Source organism: Ambystoma mexicanum, chromosome 1q, assembly GCF_040938575.1.
Source record: "Ambystoma mexicanum isolate Mex_15411 chromosome 1q, UKY_AmexF1_1, whole genome shotgun sequence".
NCBI classification, from domain to species: domain Eukaryota; kingdom Metazoa; phylum Chordata; class Amphibia; order Caudata; family Ambystomatidae; genus Ambystoma; species Ambystoma mexicanum.
The window spans coordinates 454,984,498-455,005,632 of record NC_090922.1 but is presented as its reverse complement, the minus strand read 5'-3'; the positions used below and the strand labels follow the sequence as shown (position 1 = coordinate 455,005,632).

The 21,135-nt window shown below is 45.6% G+C and overlaps 1 protein-coding gene across 2 annotated transcripts in view; it reads left to right on the top strand.

Annotated features, from left to right (window-relative positions):
* LOC138528594 (myelin-associated glycoprotein-like) overlaps nt 1-21,135 on the top strand; it is an 889,265-nt gene that overhangs the window by 530,485 nt on the left and 337,645 nt on the right. For both annotated transcript variants that reach the window (XM_069640378.1, XM_069640386.1), the window contains exon 7: nt 9,971-10,018. In XM_069640378.1, the coding sequence (XP_069496479.1) occupies nt 9,971-10,018 (48 nt within the window). The remainder of the gene's footprint in view (nt 1-9,970; nt 10,019-21,135) is intronic.

The window sequence follows — 21,135 nt, the reverse complement described above, 5'->3', positions numbered from 1 at the left end:
CTCATTACGACCCTGGCGGAAGACCATGGTGCCATTAGCACCATGGTCCATGCCGGTAACTTTCCGACTCCGCCATGGAGAAAGGGGGAATTACCACCCCATTCTGAGGTTGGAGGAGTGGTAATTCCCCCTTCCGCCATGGCCCTTCCCCATTCCCATTTTTGCCCCATAGGGCATAATGGGAATGGGGAAGGCGCTAAGTACGGTGCCGCAAATTGCGGCACCGTACTTAGCACCAAGGTCCCTTTGCGGCATGGTTTTTAACACCTGCAAAAAGCAGGCGTTAAAATCACCATCCCGCAAAGGGACCTTGTAATCAGGCGTTAAGGGTCGGCGCCGTTTACGGCGCCGTAAAACCCTTAACGCCTGACTCGTAATGAGGCCCTATATCATGAATGGTCATTGGCCTTCATACATAGAGTTTCTGGTATTAAATAAATAACCTCAGTAGAACACGTGCAAGCAAACTCAGCAAGATGAAACTTCATGCACCCCGAAGCATGACTGACTTCCATAGCCCTATTGGCTTTTCAGGGGTCCATGTCTGTTAGGAATTCCACATATTTTAATATTATAAACCTTGATAATACTAAATGTGTTGACCTCTAAATGATAAACAGCACAGCCGCTCATGGCTGGCATGTGATTAACCTTGCGAACTGACATGCAAACGTACAATTCCCTACTTCAAATTTAGAAGGATGAAGGACTGAGGGTCCAATTCATGGACTTTATTGCACGATTCAGAGTGACTTTGCACTACTGAAAAGTGACTTTGCACTGCCGACACAAACCCTGATTCATGGAACTGTGCAAAGTGTATTTGTGCAGTGCAATGTCAGTGCAAAGTCATGTTGTACTGCAAAAATGACTTACAAAATGACTTTGCACTGCAAAGATACATGAATCAGGATTTGTGTCAGCAGCAAAACTCACGTTTCAGCAGTGCAAAGTCACTTTGAATCGTGCAAAAAATGCCATGAATCGGAGTGTGAATTGTTGTCACACAGAGTCAAACCTGAGACCTGCAGGACACACATATCTGTGGTAGGTGTGTTAATCTGAGATATCCTTCTGACGAGTTGAATATGCTTTGCTACTTGGAGAACCTTCAAAGATGGGCAGGTCTCTGTGTGATCCTGCTAAACCCCCACCCACCCTCGCCCTTCATCCCACCCGAGGCTTTCAGAACGACGGACATAGTTTCTCGATGCAAGGACTACCCTTGTTGCTGGTGTCTCGGCCGCACACCTAGCCCGTTAGGCCTGTTCAATATACTATCACACTCCTGAATAAAGGATCAAAGACATTTCACCTCATCTCCACCGTCCTAAGAGAACACACTGGTAATAAGGCAAAGCTTTTTTTGTATTTTGCTCCTTATTTCAGAGCGGCCTCTACCAATGGAAATCAGACATCTTGTCCCTCTCACCGGGAGTCCAAGCTCCGAAAACCCAATTCCATGCACCCCTGCCCCTGTTCCAGATCACCTACCCCCACCTACTCATAAACCTTTCTACCAGCTGCCCGATGCCCACCCACCTGTGCCCTTCACTTTGTCTCACTCTGACTGCCACCCTGCACCCCCTCCCTTATCTCCCTACTCCTCCCCCCTCCTGGGCCCCACTCACCTGCTTACTGCCTCATTTCATCCTATCCCAGGTGCCTCTTCCGAGTGTTCATCCTTCTGTCAGTGGCATTTCCTGTGCAGACTCTTTTGTTGGAGGCATATCAAATGCAACGGGTTAACCCTCACAACCCATCTCACAGGAAACTCTTTAAGCTAGATAGTGTCACACATAAGCCAACTACAGTTTAGATTAGTTTAGTTTATTTATTTGTACCGCGCGCCGAACCCTGAGGTAACTACAGCCCAGATGCCCTGCTACCTTGCCACAAAAACCACCAGCTTAGGTGGAACACACATCTCCAGAAGTCAGACCATCAGAAGGGTCAAGATAAAACTGGCACAAAAGAAAAAAGCCAGGAAACTAGCATTTTCATGTTATGCAAAAGCCTACTGCAACAATTATCTGGAGGCAATTAAGATGGCACAAACGCTCTTGCAGTTCAGGGAGTACCTAACAAACACCTCGGACCCTCAGCTCCTCCTCCCAGTAGAAAACAACCACTAATGCACAGCCAGAACTTGTCCTCTCTGGGGTCGGCTTACATTTGTGTTGTAATCGTCAGCGATTTCCCAAATGAAAAGGTGTAATCACTGCTGTGAGATGGGGTATGTGGTGACCAGCATTGGTCCGTGCCACTTCACTGGGGGTAACTAATAAAGAGGATGAGTGTTACGCTGCTCGTCAGTAATGCACTAACCTCAGTGTCCATGTGTTCTTCTCGGTTGTGTCTGCAGGGCCTACAACCCCACAATTGGCGATGAGGTGCGGGGGGGAATCCTAGCCGGCTACTGCCTCCCGGTCAGGCCACTGGACCCCGTTGCATCTGACCCTGACACGCGGCGCATCCCCTCATTGATCATAGAGGCCCGACGCAGTCCCGGCATTGCTGCAGCAGCAGAGGCGGGGCACATGCACCCCCAGTAAGTCCACTGGCAGCACAGAGCTCTGCATCCTCATGCACCAGGTGAGGCTCCCGGTCGTGGCTCCCCGCACGGAAAGTGCTTGTGAGGCCTGGCAGGACTAATACCAGTGACACACCCTCCTAGACATGAGGGACCAAGGGAGACCCATCCTCCCCACACATCTGGGTACAAGAGGGATGCCTGTTCCTGAATCCACAGACCCCTGCCACCTACACACCCTACAGGCACCACACGGTTTAGGGTGATAGACACTTTCAGATGAATAGCGGAGAAGAGGAGCAAATGATGTTATCATCCACTGCCCCAGGGAGGAGCGCAACACAACCACGAGGGCGCCCGCTGAGGGTGGACCACCAACCTCACACCCCGCAATTCCACACCTCTTCCCTGAATTTGACATACAGCGTGCCCCGCGGACACTTGGGACCCAAATGGACACTGTAGGTGGAGCGTCTAGAAATGTTCTTCGATGCAGCAGGTGTGCAGGACGACGCACTCAAGAAGACCATGCTCCTGTTCTACGTGGGAAGCGGGGTGCACAAACTCTTCAAGACCCTTGCACAGAGTGATGGCTCCTATCATGATGCAGGTAGGGCCCTAGCACTTAAATCCTTTCCATATTCAGGGTTTATTTTACATGTACCAGCACACTCCCTGATTGACCTAGTCACTTACTCACTTGTTAGCTAACTCAGTCACCTACTCACTCACACACTCGCCAAGAGGCAGTTGGAAATGAAGGACGCAGAGAATCTGCATGGTACATGAACATTAGAAATAACGCCCTTTCCGCTATCCCTTAACTTCCCAAAACAGACAAATTTGTTTATAACCAGACTTAATGCAGTTCCTTAATTTCCCTAAATGTATGTGTCATTGTGAACATGAAGGTACCTGTTAATAAAATATGTAACGCACTCTGGATGCCCAAATTAGAATAGCATTTGTTTTACAAAAAACGATGAAATAAAACCCTCATTCAAATACATTAAAATGGGACTAACAGGTTGTCAATGAAAATGAGCACTTTTATAGTACTGTGATGCAGGAATGGATAAGAAAAATCATGTATGCATCAGTAGCAATGCAAATACTTTTCACGCTCTGTGGATTATCTATTTTCTGCAGCAGGCCTACATAATTCAGATGTCCTTCCTGTGTTGCCTCCCAGCTAGGTTGACACTATATAAAACCCAACAGAAACATGCCCACATACGCACAAATGAAAAATGCACTGATGTAGCTGTTAGGCTTCAAAAGCCTTACAGGTCTTGCTTTTTACATCTTCCAGTTTCAATACCCTACGTGTGGTATCTCTTTCTGAGAAGTGCAACAAGCAATTTCAGTCTTTCCCTGAAAACAGAAATAATGTATTCAGAGCCTTCCCTGCATTGACAGTAATTCCTGCCTCTTGTCTTGACCCAGATCAGCAGTCTGCAACCTTTGGCTCTTCAGATGTTTTGAACTACAACCACCATCAGCCCTAGTCAACAAGATCAATGGTGAGAGAGCATGGGCCTTGCAGTTGAAAACATCTGCAGAGCAAAAGGTTATAGACTCCTAGCCTAGAGGCAACCCCAGTACTAGGAAATGTTGCTGCAAGTCAATATTGCACGTAGGTAAGCATGAGTGGCACTGTTTGTGCTGAACTGAAATCTGTAGAATTTCCACAGGTTCGCCCAAGTCAAACTGCAGGTTTTCCCTTAGGTCCGAGATATGAGGTTCTACTGGATTTAAACTCACGCCTACATAAAGATACAGGAGTGCAAACTGGGGACAGTTGATGCTGGGCATTTAAAGAAACTACAGGGGCTAAGGCTTGATAGGGAAGGGTAGGATAGTTAGGTTAATGAAAAATGTAATCAATAATACAAACCTCTCAAATTCTTATGAATCCCCCTAGACGGGCAGGGTGAGTTTCACGCTCGACCTAAGAGAAATGCACTTGCCCCCTATGGTGACGGGTGACTAAATATTTAACAGTGCTTTTTTTTATAAAATGGTGCTTGTCACCATGAGCACAATTCATATTTGGTGCAATGCTGCCACCTAAAGGCCAGTTATGTACAGTGAAACATATTTGCCATTTACTGAAAACTGTTTGACATCGAGTACCATGCAAATGCTACTCGCCCTTCATAAAATATCCTCAGCAATGTCAGTAGGCTAGTAGATTTTGTGAGTCCTGTAATGGGTTTAGGTAGTGTTAGGGAACTAAGTTGGAATTATTCTTTGGAAGGATTTGGGGCACATATTTTGTGGGTGGTGGAGAGGATTGTGGGCAGATGGTCAGTGTAACCCACGTGCATTTTGTTTGTGTACAACAAGATCAAAACACCCAATGCACTGAGAACCTGATGTGCATTTTGTAGGCAGAGGAGAAGGCCAAAGCACAAAAAAGTGCATTTTGTAGGCATGGGAGAAAGCCAAACCACTGAGAACAACACATGCATTTACTAAGCAGAGCAGAAGGCCAAAGTAGTGAGAACCCCACGTGCATTTATTGAAGGGAAGTGTGAATTAAATTCACATGTCTGAATTTGCTGCAGGACCCAAACGTGGTATGGTAGGGGGTAAAAGTATTGGGAGGAATGCATCCATTGGGCGTTTTCCCTGCTCAAGCAGAAATTGTATATGTCGGAGAAACCAAATAGCACCTGCGTCTGTACAACAGCCACGCCTGTCAATCGTTAGCCACAGATATCTTCCTCTGCTAAGAACAGAGGTATTTATCTCTCTCAAATAAATCTGGTGTATTGTGCATGCAGCACCTTTTTGATTGGATTAGGTGTCAGAGGATGGAGTTCAGGAGGAGTTGAAGGGGGACATTGCGCTGACACCATTTGAGGTCTAAGAGATAGAAGATATGACATCAATTTAACCAAAGGAGAGCAATCCATGGATGAGAAAGAAGAGGTGATTCCTGAAAATGTCCCATTTCTGATTTCCTTGGAAATAGATGATAGTGATGAACATGACAAAGATGATGCCCCATCTACTAATATAAGATCAACACATACATACCTCAGCATTAGCAATACACCAGATAGAGACAGTGGCCAAGATACAGAGCAAGTGGGAGCAGGCATTGCCAAACTCATGCAACTGTCAAGTGCCGGCAATGTAGACAGGAAACAAGCAGCAAACACTCCTCGTACTCCATGGTACAGTGTATTGCAAAATGGACCAAAAACACATGCTAGTGGTAGTCCTACTTTTCAGTCACTCACATAAACAGCACTGGCTCCTTAGTCAACAGCATCCAGTGCAAAGTATACCAAACAAACACCAAGAAGGAAGAGAGGTTGGGGCCAATCTCAGCACTCTGAGAAAATGAGGGGTTTAGAGGTATTTTATTGTGGAAAAGCAAGAAGCACGACTTGCCACCTGCCATATATGCAAAATAATGCATTGTGAGGGAGGCGGTTACAAATGTGGGCACCTCTTTCCCATGGACCTACATAAGTATGCGTCATCTGCATGTCTGGCAAAAGGAAAGAGGGACAAGAGTGGATTTCCACCCCTCAACTGCAGGCAATTGGCATATTTGTACCACCACCCGGCATCACTACACTAGAGAATCATGGAGACTCACAGATTCTCTCCAGCCCTGTCTGAACGAGAGGAAACCACAGGCCCACCTCTTGGAAGACCCCTCAACATATGATGATGATTTGTGAGCAAACAAGCAACTGCAACATGAATTGAGTGGCACAGTGAAAGGTGGTGCAGACTTTGACACTGATAGTAGTGGATGAGTCATTGCAAAAGGAAATCTTTCGTTTTTCCCCTTACCCTCAATGTATTTGGTCTACCAATTATTAGATCCACTCTTTAAATCCTAGTACAGTGCTCACAAACTGGGATTTCTGCCTCAATTTATCTGGCTCTACCAACCACTGAAGATAAACAAAATCCTCTACATACTACTACTTCCTTTTCATCTTTTGTCTCGGTAACATCGTCATTGGATTCAGTGGTGAATCTACTTCAATTTATTTTTCTCTATGAACTTTCACAGCCAATTTATGAGTCATCTTACTACGTTCAAGCAGGAGCATCTAACTCAATGTATTTGACTCTATCAACCACGGAACCCACTAATGCCTTTGTTCAGCACTATCCCAGTGCACCATGCCCCCCTTTTTACTACCCACTTGCCCAATCATGAAGAAGAGGGTGATGCAGGAGTATGTGCCTCTCCATTTCATCCACCACTAGCTTGTCATTCAGCTCACACTGACAGAGGTCATACAATGCATGCAGTATGTGCCTGCATTACTCATTGTTCTGTCTCTCCTATTCTACTGCTACCAACAGGAGGCTGTGCTGTTAGTTTTAGTAAAGGGCCCTGCTGGTTGGTGCCACTGGGTTCATTCAACACAGAATTGTGCTGCCAGTTAAAGGGCTTGTTCATTGAGGAGGTGCCCAATGCACTCCTGCTTTGATTACAACTGTGGAAGAAAAAATCGATATATGCAAAAAAATGTATTTATTTATTTGCGTTAACATTGAAACATCAATTATTTAGCAACAGAATTAAAGATCAAATTTAAACATTCTTAACGTTCTTAACAGAACTTGTCTCCCGAAGGACTTCTGCTAGAAATTGGGCAACAGCAATTACATTTTTTTGTTTTTCGGCCTTCCATTAACGAGTTCCACCAAATTTGCAAAGTCAGAAAAAAGGGACCTGAATAACTTTGGGCGTGAGTCTCTTAGGGCTGGACATTCTGTGATTATATGAAACCAGGTTTCAGTCTTATAGATAATGTTGCAGAACCGACAATGTTTTTCTGCTGACAAACCTCGGGCTGCTTGAATCTTATTTGTTGGATGCAAATTAAAGCGGGCTCTCATAAATATGCAAATGAATACCTCAAAGAATGTTGATGGGAAATATAATTGTATGTGAACCTAATGGTAAGTGAAATAAACCTGTTTATTTGAGAAAGACTAGGCATCTATATTGAGTACTAGTCATCATGTAGCTTAGAGGAAGACTCTATTTTGAATGATATGCTTGCACTCAGGATGAAGGGATGAAACTTGCCAACTAATAGTGTATTTACTGTCACATTGTGTATTCTTCTGGCTTAGTAAAGCTATTTAGAAGTATGCTTACTCAGTCAAAAGTATACCCATGTTTCAAAGAGTTATTTCCAATGAATGATGATAGAGCATGTGGGTATTAATTGTATTAAGGGTTGTTCATCTGTGCTGATTATCTTTTAAAGACTGGTGAAGTGACTTTGGAGGACTCGGTTTACCTGACTTCACATAGAAGTACACTGTGCTAATTAGGAGGAATTAACTCCTCCTTACTGAAGTCATCCAATCGTCCACTCATTGAATTAAAGTCAGTGGGCTAATAGTTTATAAAAGGTGTGGCTAAAGGGATGAAATGTTTGTGGATGATGTTCTGTTTGTTTCTGTGTTCACCCTGCAGTGCTACTATTAAAGATGTACTGAACCAACCTCATCCGAGATTTAATTCCTGCCGCTGTTTTCTGTGACGCCCCAGTGAACTGTCTTCAGACAGAAGTTGCATACAATACTGCTGGCCTTCCCCCCTGACAGTAACACCCTATGGTGACCTGAGGTTGTCTCACTGCATTACCAGATAGATGGTGATGTCATGGGTTGGGGTGTCTTTTGACCTGACTTCACCTTCTTGAGGACAGTCTAACTCCTCTGTGCCACCTCCGTACATGCAGGCAATGAGCAGTGGCTACAGCCTCCACCTCCTGAGCCAACTTCTAAATCTCTGTCTCCTGCACCTGGTGCTGTTCAGTCCTTTGCAGCATCACAGCATCCTCATCATCTCCATTTTGCCCTTTATCCCCCTGCATCTCTGTATTTACCTCTACCAGCTGCTCCAGAATGACCTAATTCTCCCTGCCAACTAGCTCCAAGGTCAAAGTATTCTCCCACCTTCTTCTTGCACTCCTCAAGTGATTCTGCAGATACCACAACCTGCTCTACATTGGTAGCCTCTTCCAACTACCCTGCATCAAACATTGTGTCATCTCTTCAACCACCATCGCATCCACCTGAACCAATTCTTCCTCCAAAACCACCATCTTCTCCATCTGAGCAACTGACTACCCTTCCTCAACCACTGTCTTCCCTTCCTCATGCTTCTTCTGAACCTCTGTCCACCTTCCTCGTCAAGCTCCCACTCAAGCTCAAACTCTGACCTGGAGGTGGAGGTGCAGGCCAGCTCCTCATCTTCTTCCCCCTCCTACTCCAAATAAAAAAACATGTTGCCTAAGGTTTCAATGTGCAAAGCCCAAATGTGCCTAATGTACCTAAGGAGTCAATGAGCAGAACACAAAGCAAGTGACAAAGACAAAGAAAAGGATTCTCACAAGATTCACACAATGGGAATGCATTCTCAAAACACAAAAACAGTAGGGAAGGTGATTGAGCAGAGCACTCAAAAACTTATCGGGTTCGCATACAAATATTTCTCTAGAAATACAGGAAAGGAAGGGTGTTAGGAAACTTTTTCTATTTTTTTTTTAAACGTGAGGTGACGCAAAGGGAACAGGAGCAGTACAAAAATTCTAATGGAACACATGCAAAACGCCTCCTAAATGTGCCAAAAGCCCTCACAAAATGCTCCGAAGCCGCTAATTTATCAGCCCATCATGTCTACTCCTAACTCGACAGCCAATCAAACTCTGCAATGGAAGCAGGAAGCAAGACGTCCAACCCAGTTTTGTAATTGCTCAGGGCCTGTGTGTAGCTTATTAAGCTTCCCTCTTGAGTAAAAATTGGACAGTGGCCCGCTAACAGAACTTTGACAACCGCAGGGACCTTCAATCCTAAAGAAATCCCACGGAAATCCCTTGAACAGTTCCAACCCACCAAGACAAGCTTGACTTTGCCACAGGGCACATTCAGGGATTTTCGAACACCCATACATGCAAGAGACCTGTGCAAGGACAGATGTCCATAAGAATAGTTGTGCTGATTACATGATTCATGCATGTTTGTTTTGTCTCATGGAGTAAATTACAAAAGAAGATCTACAATGTTAAAAATCGGAGTATGTCAGGTATTCTGCACCCATGATTCTTTTTGGATCAAGCTGTCCAGAGGGTAAAATATCTCACAACTAGTGAAGAATGAGTTTTTAATTGATAACTAAAAATGTTAATTGATGATGGTTTAGTATAAATTGTTACATTAATTTAAAAAGTGATACATATCAATGTGATATGTTGATTTTATATAGATTTTATTGTTTTAAATATTTTGTAAACCATTTATATAATCCACTATACAATGAAAAAAGAATGTAGACCACAAATCTGTGCTCATTTCAAAATGTTGCATATCAAAAATATAATCCTCTTTTCATGGTGTGGGAAACTCTCAAGAACAATCTCTACGTTTTGTTTATTACAGATCCACCCAGGATGTTGAAAATCCATGTTGAGAATGACAAGAATTCAGGTATTAACCAACATGTGACATGTTGTCTTATCTGTGCTGTTAGTATATGCATATTTGTTGTGGCGGTCTTTCACGGATTACTTACTGAGGGTATTTTGGCAATGAAGTGATGGAGATTAGACCGAGTGAGACATAGTTGTCAGTCAATGGCTAGAACACCTTTCTCTCCTAGGACGCATTTTCAAATAAGGCCAGCGCATGTGCAACTCTTTTGGATCTAAGTCATTCTGAATTCTCATACTTCTACTTCCAGTAGGAAGTTGTGCAATGAACCTTCTTAGCAAAGTGGTCAAAGAGGGAGATGACACAGTTCCAGGGCTTTCCCACAACAAAACAAAATGAAACACAAGATACCATGTTGCACACACTGTTCCGAATTCATCCCACAGTCATTTTGATTCACATTTTTGAGAAATATCAGTTAGTAAAAAACAAAATACAGGAACAAATTCGTATTCGGCCTCATTTAGAGTTACTGGATTGTAAACTCTGCTGGTGGAAGCAATCCTATTTTAAGTTCGCACAACGGCAGCTTTACACCAGGAATCTGCCAGCAGAAAGCCGGCAGAAAATGTGCCGGCCTCCATGCATAGTAACCAGCTTTCCGCCAGCAGATTCCTCATTTAAAGCTGGTGTAGTGTTAACTTAGAATAAGATTATTTCCACCAGCAGAAAATCAACAAGCTGAATGAGGCCCATTGTGTTTAGTCTTACAGACTAGATTGCATTCCAGAAAATAACTATTGGGACTATTCAGGAAATACATTTAGGTTTGTGATAAGATCTAGAATGTGAAATTGAAGAGAGAAACACCCACAATCAAGGTCCCTACTGTTAAAACTAGGCACCTTTTGTGAAGTGCTTTGCTGGATGGATGGGTGCATGTTAGTCTGGAATGCATGAGGTCAGAGACAGTTTTGGAATGTGAGAATGTGTATTTATGAGGGAGAGATTTGTATGTCTCTGGTGTTCCTCCACAGGCATTTGAAAGATGTAGCCTGGTTGGGGTAGCAAGGGGGCTCCTCTCTTGTAATCGTATGGACTTACAATGTAACTAAGTAAAGGATCTTACTAGTGACGTAGCTGGTGTGTCTGGGGATCCTCTTTACAACATTGTTGATGAGGATGGGATACAAACTCACAGAAACAGACTGAAGTGTGCTGCACGGAAAAACAGAGGAATTAGAAGAGTACAATAATGAAGCTGTTGCTGGTGTTGAAGACAGTGAAGAAACCACTACCTCAAGGAAGGTGCCATCACCCAGGGTACCCTGCCTGGGCAAGGTTGTCCGCATGAACACAAAGAAGGAATGGGGTGATGCAATGCTATGAGATCTCCTCAGGATTTGGGCAGCCGATGGATTGACAGAGAGATGGCAGTGATTGGATCAGCGGTCGCCCAGTGTGGCATTCAGGAGTAAGGTAGAACATGTGAGAAGCAACGCATGCAGGGAACGGAAAAGGCTCAAGGATTACCTACATTTGGGGGGGCAGTTAACAAAAAAGATCTTGGAAGGACAAGGTAGTGCTATAGTGCTCAGGCAACTGTAGCAGGAACGTGACGGCATGTCAGATAACTTTTTGGAAGTTGTCTGCAAGATCTGCGCCTCAGCAGCGATGGTAATGGGGCAAAATTAACTATGAATTATGTGCATGCTGGTCTCTTGGAAGGCAATGGTCATGAGCGTAATGGTCGCCCTGTTTAGTTCAGATGTCCAAATGGTGACATTGACGAGAGGTACCTTGTGGATGCAAGGATTGTGTGCGAAGCCGAGGAAGGAAGTCGGAGTGACGAGTTCGACAACCACCAAATCGGATGGATGATGACGGTTTCACGTAAACTAGAGAAAATAACCTTTAGATGTTTTCACGTTCCAGCATGAGTTTCCATGGAAGCAGGGCGGGCTTCTGGTAGATCGGATCAGCAGTGCAGCATAAGGCATTGCTCTGGTACTGTGTGTGTGGTCGCTGGATTGCATAGGCCTTGCTGGATCTGGTAGGAGAAATCAAGTACGAGCAATTGAATTTAATATCAAGTATAAACGGATTTCGGTTCAAGAGAAAAGTATGCAGGAATGGTCGGGAACATTTTGGGTTGTACGAACAATCATGTAGGATTGCTGTAATGTTGTAACAGAGACTTTAGTGACATTTTAGCAAATGCTTTTTTGAATGATTTTCGAAATAGATAAGTGAAGTAAGTGAGAGTCATGTTAATGCACATGTGACATTTAGAATATGGATGTGCCGTGGTGTGCTTGCTGTGTGGGCCATGGAGATGTCGCTGAGCTGGATGTCTGATATGGGTTTACAAATGTGTTACACTTGGGGACTAATCCTTTCAAGGATATTTAGGTTCAGCGATGCAGAAAAGCAGGAAGGACTTTTAGGATAAAATGCTCATCCCAATTTAGTAGCTATAGGTTGGGTTTGTAGTAAATGTTATATGTTGATGGATAGCATATCAGTTTACTGTAATATGTGCGATGTGTCATTGTATGGAGTGGTAGCAAATATGTGTTACTTGATGTTTGGATTGGATAGCATAAGGATATTGTAGTACCTGTGTGGTACCGGGTGTATGGATTGAAGTGCATAAAATTGTTACGGTACCGTATGCTGCCGGTGTGGATGTATGTATTGGTGTGCACAAAGATGTTGTAGTACTGCGTGGTACCGGAAATATGGATTAGATGCATTAGGGGTATGCCACTTACTATAGAGCAGTACTTCTCTCGGAATGAGTGTGGAGTTATGACTACACATGGCAGTGGGTCTAGAGGCAGGGTAAGTATGCAAGTGTCATAGAGCATGGGTGCTCTTGGAGTAATTGTGTCAGGCCTACACGTGGATGTGGGTCTGAAGGCATCTTGAGTACACCAAATGGTTACAGAGCATAACTGATCTTCTTAGTATGAGTGATGAACGGTGAATGTGGTGTATCCAGTTTTTACTTGGTGTGTAAAGTGCGAGGCATGTCAAGTTGTACGTATTTGGGAGCATATGGCTTCCACTTGTTCTTGGTGCTACTGTGGGGTTGTTGTGGCCAAATTCTCTCATTCAAAAAGTTCATGGTTCTGGCAATGTGAGGCTTGGAGTTGGATGTATGACTGTGGATGATGTTGTGTGTGTGTTCGGTAATGAAGGGAAGTGTGTTGTGAAGTGCTTTGCTGCATGGATAGCTGCATGATAGTCTGGAATGCATGAGGTCAGAGAGAGTGTCTGAATGTGAGAATGTCCATGTATGAGTAAGAGAATGTTATGTTGCTGGCGTTCCACCACAGGCAGTTGGAAGATATAGCCTGGGTGGTGGGAGCCAGAACAGCTCATGTTCCTGAAAAGTCTAATTTGACGGCAGGGAGTCGTTGTGTGTAGACATACACAAAGGTGTATACCTGCCACCACATTTTTGTCATTTGCACGGCAGAGTACAAAAGTGCAGGGCAAAAGGCGATGTACACGTGTGTAAATATGACAGGCAGCTCACAATTGTAGTGAAACCACGTCAGGCAGGGTTTATTTTCAGTTGTGAACACTGCATCCTGTGGCCCTGCTACCTACTGTCACCACTCCTCACTATTCTGGGGATACCCCCAAACCCCAGTCCTCAACACCAGCCTGCTCTTCCACAACCTTCAGCTCCCCTCTTCCATTCACCAAAACGTTTGCCCTCCTCCCTGACCCACCTCTTGTCTCTACCCAATTACTTCTCTGGCCGGGCCCGCTTTCAGTTTCTTCTTTTCGTGATAGATATTTTGTCCATAGCGTCCATTTCACAATAAAGAAAGCCCACCCACAGAATGTATGTTTGTTGCTGGTTTCTCTGAAAGTAGACATGTCAGCAAAGAATTGCCCATAGCTTGGCTCGCATATGATCTAGAAGGTTGGTTGATGACTCACCTAAAAGATGAGAGTCTCTCCAGCAGCAAGATAAACCTTGTATTAAAATTCCATCTCTAGAAGGCAGCAGGTGTGACGATTGATGCAAATGAAGAAGAACCAGAAGGGGAAAAGCAAAATGAGTTGGAGGCTCTGAATGGCTGGGAACCTGATCCTTCACTGCATAATATTGACAGCAACATCGCAACTACAATGAAAACATAATTTAAGGCAGAAAATCAATCCTCCTCAGCTTGGCCTAGAACATGCATTCATCCCTTAATTTCCCCATAACATACGGCCCTCCAGCAAATGGGCTCAAACACAACCTGATACCACAGGTTACAAAAAAAAGTGTACATGATCCTGCAACCCCGATAAGCTAAGCAACCATAACTCGCGCCACCACCGTGCACTGCTACGACTAACACCCATGACATTAAAGATGACATCAAAAATGTCATTGATGACATCACTGATGACATCACATGTCTGGCTCCCTCTTTTTTTCTTTACTGGCATATCTATGCCACGTGTTTTTTTTCAGTAGCTCTCAGGAACTAATAATTCAATGGGCCTCATTACAACCCGGGCGTTAAGGGGTTAACAGCGCCGTAAAAGGCTGCAGCGCCGTTAAACCCTTAACGCCAGATTCCCACTTTAACGCCTGCTTTTTGTAGGCGTTAAAGTCCAAGGCGCTAAGCGACCTTGGTGCTAATTACGGCACCGTAATTTACGGTGCCGTAATTAGCGTCTTCCCCATTCCCATTGAGCCCCATGGGGCAAAAATGGGAATGGGGAAGGGGCAATGGTGAATGGGGATTTACCGCCCCGCCAACCTTGGAATGGGGCGGTAAATCCGCCATCCACCATGGCGGAATCCGGCATTGGACCATGGTGCTACTAGCACCATGGTCCTACGCCAGGGTTGTAATGAGGCCCAATATATGTTATGGAGTATGCACCATAATGGAATGCACCAACAAGAAAAATAACATATGCTTCCAACAATATTACTTCAGTTCACTGGCGTAATGGGGGCTCTGCAGACCCTGCGGTGCGGGGGGCCCTGCTAGCAAATGTCCTGGGAGGGGGACCCACTTGGAGGAAATAAATGTAAAAATATATTTTTTAAACTATTTCTTTTTGAATTCACTCTGCATTCATAAACAAATAATTTCAGTAACAGAAATCATTTTTTTTAGGAAGGCAGAGTGTCTTCAAAAAGAAAGTTTCTTTTTGAAGTCGGAGGACTCCCCTCACCTCATGACAATGGAAGACCCCAGGCTGGAGGCCTCCATGTCATGTGGTGGGGGAGCCCTATGACCTCTAAAACATTTTTTTTATTTTTGAAGTCACTCTGCCTTCATAAATAAATTATTTCTGTTATAGTTTGGTCCTTAATGGAAATAATTTCTTTATGAAGTCAGAGTGACTTCAAAAATAAAAAAAAAATGTTTTCGAAGTCATAGGGCTCCCGTCAACCCTATGATGTGTGTGCGTGTGTGTGAGTGTATTTTGAAAGGGTTTACACTTAAATGTGTAGGTGACTGCCTGTGTGAGTGTATGGTGAAAGAGTGCACACAAATGTATGGGTGGCTGGGTGTGCGTGTGGGCGTGTACAATGAAAAAGTGCACACTTAGGGTGGCTGCCTGAATGTGCCTGCATGGTGAAAGGGTTCACACTTAAATGTATAGGTGACTGCCTGTATGAGTGTATGGTGAAAGGGTGCACATTTAAATGTATGGGTGGGTGCCTGGGTTTGTGTGCCTCTATGGTGAAAGGGTGCACACTGCGTGTGCCTGTATGGTGAAAGAGTGCACATTTAACTGTATGGATGGCTGGGTGTGCGTGTGTGTAACCTACATTTCAGGGGTGCTGATCCTTCAAATGTTGGGAGAGGGGCTAACTTCACAGGCGGTGGAGGAAGGGCAAACTAATCGAACTTCTTTACGCATTTTAATGAGACTATTCTTCTGCAACTTCAATGTTGCAAGCAGTTAACTCTCTCCTTTAAGTCTGAAAGCACCCACTTATGGACTACTGTGGGAATGAGTGGTCTCCTGTTCCCCCTCTACCCTTCCAATCACTCCCCTGGCATGCAAGTACTAAACCCACATCACGATTTAAATTGCCTAAAAAATGCGGTATTTGAATGCAGGTACTAACAGTGAAGTGCTTCACGTTAGTAATTCCTGGGCCCTTGTTAACAGCGAAACCCCGGTGCCGTTTAACATCTGTGTCCTGTTCTGTCCGGCAACTGCTCTGAAGGTCAGCGAGGTTGAGTCAACATAGCCCATAGCCCAAAATTTCAGGGTGGGAAGGCTGAAGCCCAGTCAACTCAATGGTGTTACGCCAGTACTTCTGTTTAATGCCTTGATTACTTATTGGTAATCATCATTACTTCTAGCCCTGTTCTTCCTGTTCCCTGTACTTCTGTATGAGGCAGTACTTGTGTATGAGGCAGTGTGCCTCATACTCAAGTACTGGAATGAGGCAGAGGTGCAAGGAGGTAATGCCTGACTCAGTTACCTGTAATCTTCATTACTCCTAGGCCCACTCATCCTCATCCCAGTACTTACCTATGAGGCAAGGAGCATCATACGTAAGCTCTGGGACAAGGAAGAGGGACGTGAAGGTAATTATGGGCCAAGGAGTTGATTTTGGAGTTTGGGGTAAGGGGTGTGAGGGAGAGGGGATGTGTGGGGGCGGGAGTGTGTGATAAATCATAATGTTTGTCCATGTCCAGGCTAAGCAGGCATGATATGTGGTATTAGTGGCTAGAGTCATTTTGGTGCAGTTAGTCTACTCATTCCTCAGTTTAGTATGACTTTTTTTTACTGCGCATTTCTGATAAAGCAGTCCTGCTAAGTGCAATTACCTGGCTAGACTGGCATTTGGGTACTGCTGCTAGTCTAGCCATTTCTTACTGCAGCATTGTATATTTTTCTGGGCATCTGTGATAAAATGATATGATATGATATAAGTCATTTATAACACGCCTGTACACAAGTGTTTCTAGGCGCGACAAGACAAGGGAGGGAAGACAGAAGGAGGACAAGGCAAACAATCTTACTAAGCCTTGTATCATTCTGATTGTGCAAGTGCGAGAACGAGAAATGCAAGGGGAAAGGGAGTGGGGGAGTGCAAGGAAGAGGGGAGGGGGAAACAGGGCAGTAATGCTCTGAGTAAGTGCAGCGCGGCTCTGGGTAGTGCAAGGAGAACAAGGGACTGTAGGGTTACAGTTACAGCCCCTAAGTGCGTGGTAGGTCCGGAGGCAGTGCAAGGGTGACTGATCAAGAAAGAGCCTGGACTCAGTAAGACTCTGAGGGTAGCCAAGCAACCAGTCGGTACAGCAAACAGGTAGATCAGCAGGGGAGGGAGAGAAAGCAGAGGAGAAGAGGAACATTTGGAGCTGCTTCCGGAACTTCAGGTGGTCCGCTAAAGTTTGAGAAGGGCAGGGAGGCCATTCCAGAGGGAGGCAATTGCAGATGAGAGAGAACTACCCCCCACTCTCTGCCTGGAGAAGCGTCTAACCTTTAGAGAGTTGAAGGTTGCTGGGGAAGGGCGCGAGAAGGAAGGTATTTTGGAAGAGAGCGTTGCATATAGTGTGGGGCCTGACCCCAGAAAGCCTTGTGGACAATGCAAAGGGTCTTGAACTTGATCCTGGCAGCCACTGGAGAGATGTCAGGACTGGAGAGATACGATCCCTGGGCTTGAGGCCAAGGATAAGTCTCGCAGTCCTGTTCTGAATTAGCTGCAGAGGACGGAGAGTAGAGGAAGGCAGATTGAGAAAGAGGTTGTTGCAGTAGTCCAGCCTAGAGAGAAACAGGGCTCTGGAGACAGTGAGCTTCTGGGGGAAAGTGAGAAAGGGAGGAGTCCCTTTGAGGAGGAGCCGCTGGTAGTGAGACTTCTTGGTGATGTCCAAGATGTGAGGAGAGAATGAGAGAGTGGAGTCGAAGATGACACCAAGGTTGTTTGCTTTGCAGGAAGGCAAAGGAAGAGGGCTCAAGGTGGGTGGGCAGGGGTCCCAGTGAGAAGGATCGCCGTCTCACTGGCTTTAAGGCAGAGATTGTTGGAGATGCACTAATCGTGAATCGTGGATAGACTGTCAGGAATGAGCGAGGGAGGAGAGGAGACTGAAGGACAGCTGAGTGTCATCTACATAACACTGAAAGTTAGAGGAGAAGGTAGAGATCAGGTGGCCAAAGGGGCCAAGTAGAGGTTGAAAAAACAGGGTGAGAGGATAGAGCCCTGGGTAATGCCACAGGTAGAGGGCGAGGTGGCGGAGAGAAAGGGACCAAGTTGTACCTGGTAGGGGCAGTCCAAGAGGAAGGAGGTCAGCCACTCCAGGGCCTGATCCGTGATGCCCCGGTTCTCACGTAGTCGATTGATTAGGATGGCGTGGTTGAATGTGTCTAAAGTAGAGGAAAGATCAAAGGGGATTAGGACAGAAGGAATGCTGGAATCAAGGTTCGAGAGCAGATCTTCACGCGTGTTCAGGAGAGCAGGCAGCTCTTAAGCCAGGCTGATGGTCATGGAGACAACCAACAGATTCACTGTGGAGAGTAAGCTGGGAGATGGCCAGCTTTTCCAAGGGTTTGCCCAGGAAAGGGCTGATGGAGATTGGGCGATAGTTTGCCGGGCAGGTAGGATCAGCAGACGGCTTCTTGAGGAGTGGGTGCACAAGGGAGTGCTTAAGGGGAGAGGGGAACTTTCCAGTGGCAAAAGAGTGATTACAGAAATCGGCCAAGGGTTGAGCAAGGGTGTCAATTTGGTCCTAGATGGTTCTGGAGGAGCAGGCGAGCACCTGTTTGGACGACACTTTCATAGATCAACTTGTCTAGAAACCTCGTCAGGTGTTGTCAGAGAGAAAGAGGATAAAGGAGGAGGAAAGGTAGAGATGGCTAAAGGGGGGCCGAGAGAGGGAGAGGAAGAGGAGATAGAGGACACGATGTCCTGAGTTCTGGCCAGAGCCATACAGAGGGCCTAGGAGGTAACAGGAGAGGTAGAGACCGCAACATGATTGACCAATTCCTTGCATATTTTAAAGAGTTTGTCCGTGTTGTTAGAGGCCGTAGAGACCCAGGCTTAAATGTGTGCTCTCTTCTTGATGAGTGTTATTGCTTCAACTGGCATTTTGGTGCAACCAGTCTAAGTATGTATAATTGTGGCCTGGCATGCTTTACTGTAATGTTATTATGTGTCTACACTGGTCTACATTGTGCAGCCTGTGGGAAATGTTTTCAATGTGGCATGGCATTTTTAATAGCAAAGCATTAATGTTCCTGTACATTGTTTGTGACTTGCCTGTATTGGATTGGTGTTACCCTACAAAGCAATTGCAAACACTCTTGCTTTTTAGCCAATTTTTCTCAGCAGGTGTGCTGTATATTGCATTAAATCACATATTGGGCCTCATTACAAATGTGCCGGTCGGTAACAACGGTGCCTGTAAGCCTACCGGCACCGTTGTTACCGGAACGGCACACTATGCGTCTGCCTGCCGGAGTTGCTGTGCCTGGCAGGTCTGACCCTGCCGGGCACAGCGGCCATGGTAAGCAGACCGTAATGGAGGCACCGGCACCGTTATTAACGGTGCCGGTGCTTCCATGTTCCCCATTCCCATAGAGTCCTGTGTGACTCGATGGGAATGGGGATTTACAGAATTACCGGCACCTGACTTCCCGGGCGCCGGGGCTGTAATACCCCGGTGTTACCGGGAAGTCAGCAGGCAGTAATTTATTTTGGGTCTAGCGGCAACCCGCCTGTATCATCGGCAGGGTTACCGCCACAACAGTAATGAGGCCCATTTATATCTTTCTCCTAGCACATTGTGTGGCATACCCCTTCAGCAGCACGTTCATGCGTATGGTGCAAGGGTGATAATCTAAGCCCGCCAAGAGTGTGGCAGGACCTGTGATTTGTTGCCGAGTTGGGGGGGGCCCTTAGCATGGATCGCAGGGGGGCCCTGACATTTTGTGTTACGCCACTGTCTCGGTGCTGTTTTACATAGAAACTAAGAAGGAACTATTAGCGTACGAACTGCAAAGTACTGAGAGCAGAACTGCACCACTTACTCAGAAATGGCAAGCACCCTACAATGGCTGGAAGAGAATTTCCCTCATGATGAAATGAGTGAAGACAGTAACCCCATTGGTACACAACACAGTCTGAAAATTAAGACAGTTAATACACATTGCTTCACATATACCTGACAGATATTTTTCTCAACAGTACATACAGGAAATGATAAGAAAATGCAGCAGAAGCAGCACCTCTTCCACAAGGGCATGCATGCAAAGAAAATGAAACCGACTCTGTAAATAATAAACTAGACAGCCTAGATGCAAAATTTGAGCAATTGCTGAACAATTTTGCCAACTTAAAAGATTTTGTAGGACATATTATGGAAAAAATAAAATATCACTGCCTCACCTGCACCTGTACCCCCTGCCCCTATCCCAGCCAACCATCCCCACAAATTTCCTGTAAGTGTGTGTGTGTGTGTGTGTTTTTCCCATTTTTAAAAAGCCTGTTAAATGCGACTGTCCGGCCTGTCCGTAATCAAAATAGAGGTGTTCATAGGACACCACGCCTGTCCGCATGTCCGCAAAGTTATGACTTTTAATTAGTTCGGGGAACCCACGCCTGTCCGGCGGACACCTGGGCACGTGCGTGTCTCATCCCCTGGGTCCTGCGAACACCACCTTTGTCCGGCATATCTGAAAAAAGTGGTGACATATCTTCATTAGTTCAAGGAGCCCACCCATGTCCGGCAGACACCTGTTGACATGCACATCCCACCTCGGAGTCCCACGAACAGCACGCCTGTTTGGAAATATCTGTTGCACGTGTGTCACACTTTTAATTAGTTTGGGGAGCCCAACCCTGTCCGTAGAACACCTATGCACATGCTCACAACGTATCCCGTGCAATAGATGTCCTGCGGACAGCCGGCCCATTCGTGAACGTCCACGATGTCACCATGTGACGAACCCACGCTGAGCGTAGGCCCTTATTACGGACAGTGTCCGGCCTCCCGGACATCGAAAAACTGGCAATCCAAGGTCTTTTACTATGAAACTACACCCTTACAGGGGTCCCAAACTATGGGGGTCATTCCGAGTTTGGAGGTAGCCATGGTGCTAAAACCAGCTGCCCTTAGCGGGAGTTGATAAGGGACCACGGAATGTGGCGGTAGGGGGTTAACAGCACCGGCATCCTTACCAGTGCC